The following is a 5819-nucleotide window of genomic DNA, read 5'->3' on the forward strand; positions in this document are numbered from 1 at the left end:
CTTGGACTGTTTTTTGCGATTTTTACACCAGGAAGTCTCCCTTCTGCTTGTGCGTTTGAACATAACCCTGACAACACTTCACTACACAGGATAAAGATGTAGGGTGATAGCGGATCACCCTGGCAGATACCACGTTGAGGAGTGACGCTTCCTAAGACGGAGTCATTGATCAAGAAGGAGTAGGATACCGTGGTTATACACTCCATAATCCAGGTAATAAATAGAGGATGAAAGCCCAGAGTTCTCAAAACACACTCAATAAAGTCCCACTCCAATCGATCGTATGCTTTACTCATATCAGACTTTATTGCCATATAACCTCGCTTCTTTGCTTTTGTAGACTTGAGGTGATGGAGGATCTCGTGCGTGATAAGGACATTATCAGAGATAGCCCGCTCAGGTACGAAAGCTGATTGGTTTTCTGATATGGTGCACTGTAAGATAGGCTGTAGTCGTAGAGATAGGATCTTGGAGATAACCTTGTAGTACACATTGCATAGGGCTATCGGTCTGTATTCAGAGACTAGTTTAGGACTTGGCACCTTTGAAATGAGCCTGATATGCGTAGAGTTTAGGTGCTGAGGCAGTGATCCATGTAAGAAGAAATGCTGAATTTCTCTTATGATTGCAGGTCCAGTAGAGTCCCAGTTGGATTGGAAAAAGCTGGCAGAGAAACCGTCGGGGCCTGGGGCTTTGTCAGGGTGTATAGAGAATAGGACGTCCCTAATCTCCCCTGCCGAGGGACTCTCCGTAAGCATGTCGTTATGCGCTGGCGTAACCTTAGGCTTCAAGGCTTTCTGGACAGTGGAGATGCAGTTATGTGTTGTTGAAGAGAAGATGTCTGAGAAATAGCGAGATATGACATTTGCTATCTGATCTTCTTCGTAGACGAGGGTTCCATCGCAGGCTTCCAGAACTGACAGCCTATTCCTAGCTCGACGTCCGCGAGCAGAGGCGTGGAAGTAGCCAGTATTTCTGTCCCCCAAAGACAACCAGAGCTGCCTACTTCTCTGTTTCCAGTATTCTTCTTCAGCTCTGTAGGCCAAGAGAAGGGCAGTGTTAATAGAGGAGATGATGGGCTCATCAGCTATTTGCTTGGAGAGTTCTGCATCGAGATTGAGCTTTAGGCTGTCAATCGATTTTTTGCTGTTAAGGTATTGGTCCTTGCTCCACTTAACAATAGCTCTTCGACATTTTGATATTCTTTGCATAACATCAAGCTCGGTATCCTCATTCCAGTGCTTATCAACCAATGCTTTTACTTCAGCGTTGTCGCGCAACCGTCTGTCATATCTGAAAAGTTTGTGGGGTTTGAGCTTTGTAGGGTCAAACACGCTGAGTAAAGGTCGATGATCCGATCCCTCGAAGAGCAAGTAATGACATATGGCTGTTGGGAAGATATCAGACCAGTCACTATTCACCAGTGTTCTGTCCAAACGGCAGTGGACTACGTAGGTGCCTGTAGCTTGGGATCCTCTAGTGCCTCTCCACGAGAGAAAGTTGCCGGTATGTGGAAGATCAAAGAGGTCACAGTGGGAAACAAAGGTCCTGAAGTCGCAGAAGGTACTCTCTGCTCTCTCCTTTCCTCCCGATTTCTCTGCATTGTTTAGAATTTCATTGAAGTCTCATGTTAGATACCAGGCACCAGATCGAGAAGAGGATAATAGGGACAGCTCATCCCAGACTGCTTGCCGGTTTGGCACTTCTGGAGCTCCATATACAAAGGTACAGAAGAAGTATGTGTCCTTATAGGTGACATTGCAGTCGATGTAATTGTGGTTTGCTGAGATAATTTGGACATCTAAATGATTTTTCCAGATTAGAGCTAAACCACCTCCTCCATGCCCGTGGGGTGATACCAGATAGTGGGAATCAAACGGAAGGTCCTTGAGCTCATTAAGAACAAAGCTATCCTGGTTTTTGGTCTCCATGAGGAAGCAGATGTCAGGAGCGCAGCTTTTGGAGAGCTCCTGTAGCCGCTGGACTGTTTTGGGGTTCCCAATCCCGCAACAGTTCCAGCTTATGATGGCTAAGGAAGAGGACTTCTTGGGTTGTGAAAACCCTGGTTGTTTGTATTAACAGTCGGTCCCTGAGGCAGGTTGTTGGACTGTTGTGGCTGTGGAGAAGCAGAAGGGAGCAATCTAGCTCTAGATGGCGTTCCGTTAGGCCTTGCTGGAGACGCCTGAGCCATTGAGAAGATTCTTTTTTTCGCGCTCCCACCCATTGCTTTGGTGGTAGCTGATGCTTTCTTCGTCCCCGGTGGTCGACCTCGACGTTTAGAGCCTGCAGCGGGGGCACGTGGTAGCCCACTTGAAGCGTTAGACGCCAGCTTGTTCTTTGGAGACTCCGTGTTTGGTAGCAAGATGACTTGAGGGGGACCAGGGAGGTTGCCAGTGAATTGGCTTGCAGAGGCTGTTGCAGCAGCAACAATTTTTGAAGCCGTCTCAGCCATCAAGTTATTAGTTTCTCCTTGTATCACTCTTCGCCTGCGGGCTGCGCTCTCAGTTGGGTCAGCGCAGTTGACATACTGTAAGGTAACTTCTCGCAGGTCTTCTAGAACTTCTTCAGTGGAGGGGATGATAGGTTGCTTAGAAAATTCACTATCGTGTAGGTTTCTCTCCAGGGAGGTCTTTGGAGTAGCAGGAGAGTTTGAGTGGAAGTTTGCAACCTGCTCCACAGGGGATGCTGCTCTCTCACGAGCTCTCCACTGCAACTGGGAAGGTTTAGGTGGCTTCCTTCCTCCGACATCTGGAGTTATTTTGTTCCTGAGAGGCTGGACACGCGAAGCTTCAGAAGTTACTCTGCTACCAAAAGGCCTACCATGGCGATCCACTCGCTGGTAGAAACTCTCTCCATCTTGTTTGTAGGGTCTCGCTTCTGGACGTTCCAAAGAGGAGTATGTTGTTTGTTTGTCCGTCTGTGAGGAGTTTAGTCGACCCACAGACCTTTCTCGGTGTTCTCCCGTTGAGTAGGGATACGTCTGTGCATCAGTGGTCCTCAGGGGTGCCTTTGCAGTGCAGTGGCGGGTTGAGTGTGTTAGCATGTTGCAACTGGAGCAGCAGTGGTTAGCCAGCTTCTCGTACTCAAGGGTGATTGCAACTTCTTCCCCAGTTTTGAAGTCGACTACTGACTCCATGGTAAGAGGCTCCAGAGCATTAAGGAGGATTCTTATTCTGGCTGAGATCTTTGTGATTTCATACTCTTCCATCTCTCCCAAAGCGAAAGCTATTCTGACAGCCATATCTCTGTGCCAGAAATGGAGGGGCAAACCTCTGACAGTAACCCAAAAGGGGATCTTCGAGGGGAAGGTGTTGGAGATGATAGGTTCCCAACGCTCCAAGATCACCATCCAGTTATTGTGTTGGTAGGGTCTGTTGAGCAGAACACACTGAAGATCTTCATCTCTGTCAAAGCGGAATTGGAAGCAGTCGCTTCCTAGGCTTGCTCCCACCACCTTACCTCTTAAAGCCCATTTCTTTGGTAACTCAGTGACTAGGACCTCCACTTGTTGCTCTTTAGGGTTTGTTACCCTTCCTATTAGGGTTTTGGAGTTTTCCCTAACCAGATCTGAGAAGTCAAACTCCGGTGCTGCTATGCGCTTCTTGGTGTTGTCTACAGAGCCCAAAGCCAAACTTTTTCCCTTCTCTGATGTAGTGAAGCGGTAGTGTCCCCTAGTCATCGTCTCTTGTTGGTCTGTTTGTTTAAGTGTGAGAGTCTCCTAACTGTTAGAGTGCAAACGTGAAGAGTTATATCACTGAGAGGATTTGGCAACTGGAGGAGTTGGTGTCGACCCTAGTTCGTCCAAGTTCAGCGACCTAACATCATGAGAGCTTTCTGTGCTAGCAAGGGAGAGTGTCTATCTCCTGCTTGAAGATGCTGCTTCTCCCAGTGAGGAAGGCCGGTTTAGGTTTGCCCTCCGACGAGATTCGCCGGGATGAGACCAGCGTGCAAAGCAAGAGAGTGGTGGAAAGACCAGTGGATAAAGATGAAAGAGGGAACAATTTGAAAGTTTTTTTGCAAAGTCAGAGAGAAGTTGCTAGAAAAAGAAAGGGTGCAGCATTATCCAATGAGGGGAGTCTACAGGTCAGCGGGTAAAGACCAACATGGGAGGTTGTGCCTGGGAGAGAGTTCTGTCGATCGTCCCTTTATCTGTTCTAGTTTTATCATGCTTAGAATATAACAAATCCACTTAATAGCTCATGAATCTAAGGATATCAATGCAAAAATTAAATTCATATCTTTCTAATTAGTTATAAAATTTTCATTACAATCACCCATACAATACAACTTATTGTTATTATATATATCCTTAACTCAAGAACACATTATTATAATTTACAACAAAAATATTGTACATCATTTATTCCAATATCCATATATCTGTGTGTGCTACCTCATGGGAAGAAAAAATGATGTGTCGTATAGTCAAGCCGAAGGATGGCACATCACGATAACATTGACCGAATCAGATATATGTTCGAGCGATACTTTAACGATACCGAAGGAACTAGTAGAAGCCAAGTTATTTCCTTGGTGGAATGTAAAACGTTCCGCTGGATTGTTACAACCCAACTCGTTTGAGATGGTGCATCTTTATGAGTATGAATCTGAAATAACAACAGCTGTGTCCATGAAACGTGACGAAAATGGAAACTTCAAACTTCATGGATGGTCGTTCATTCCGAAGAAGAGAAATTTCAGAAAAGGCGATGTTGTTGTATTTTGGTGGGATAAGAATTATGGTAGACTTAATTTCGAATTACTCATGATTGCTAATGATTCTCTCTTAACCTGATTTCTCTATTATGCTTTACATTTTAAAACGAGTTCGGATTTTCTGGTGTGTTGATTAAGTTATTTTAGTATCATTTAAATGCTGCTTCTATATATCCTACAATGTTGTTCATTTATCTATTTGGCATTAATAAAATAAATTAATTTGGAATTTAAATAATAAAGTGTATGAGAAACACTAGTACAATAATTGTAAATTTTGTACGAATAGCCATAATATTTCCTCGGAAATATAGAAGTTCTTTCACAAACTGTGGCTCAGAAATATATTCACTATGAAAATATCAAGTTAATTTTGGGTTAATGAATCTCTAAACATGTTTGTTTGCCTTTTTATCCCCTTTTGTATATAATAAGTGACATTTCCCGTTAAGAGTTTGGAAAGTGGAAAATAAACTTCTTAAGCCAATTAATTTATACTAGATTTTGACCCGCACGCCCGTGCGGGTATATATTTCAAAAATATATTACTATTTATTTTTCATGTCAATATCAAAGTTCTATAAAAAATTCAAATCTGAAGAACCGAACATATCACGATCTGAAAGAGTAATACCAAGCCCGAACTAATATATTATTTTAGTTATAGATTTTAAGAAATTTAAAATATATAATGAATTGTAAAAAACAATTTAAATGAATTATCCAAACCTGAACTGAACCCGCAAAGATCCGAATATAATTAGAACTGAAATTTAGAAATATCTGAATGAGGCTGAAATCTTTGACTCCGGAAACCCAAAACCCAAATAAATCTGAAATGAACCCGAATGGATACTTGAACGCCCAGCCCTAGTCATAATCCGAACTGAAATTTAGAAATATATGAATGGGGCTGAAATCTTTGAACCCGGAAATCCGGAACCCAAACAGATCCGAAACGAACCGGAATGGATACATGAACGCCCAGCCCTAGTCACTATTATGTATCATATATATGTTATCATATAATTAATTGTATTGTTCCATCATATAAATAATCATATAATTAATAGTATTTTATATGTATCATCTTATAAATAATC

General features: G+C 43.0%; 1 protein-coding gene across 1 annotated transcript; it reads right to left on the reverse strand.

The window, feature by feature from the left end:
* Positions 1-2029: 2029 nt before the first annotated feature.
* LOC108844983 (uncharacterized) lies at positions 2030-3679 on the reverse strand. The gene has a single exon (XM_018618259.1). The coding sequence runs from the start codon at positions 3677-3679 to the stop codon at positions 2030-2032; it is 1650 nt and encodes a 549-aa protein (XP_018473761.1).
* Positions 3680-5819: the final 2140 nt, after the last annotated feature.

The sequence above is a fragment of the Raphanus sativus genome, chromosome 3, assembly GCF_000801105.2.
Source record: "Raphanus sativus cultivar WK10039 chromosome 3, ASM80110v3, whole genome shotgun sequence".
Taxonomy (NCBI): domain Eukaryota; kingdom Viridiplantae; phylum Streptophyta; class Magnoliopsida; order Brassicales; family Brassicaceae; genus Raphanus; species Raphanus sativus.

Bases quoted from the DNA above. Each gene is read 5' to 3' on its own strand.
- LOC108844983 (XM_018618259.1), bottom strand. From the start codon at position 3,679: ATGACTAGGGGACACTACCGCTTCACTACATCAGAGAAGGGAAAAAGT.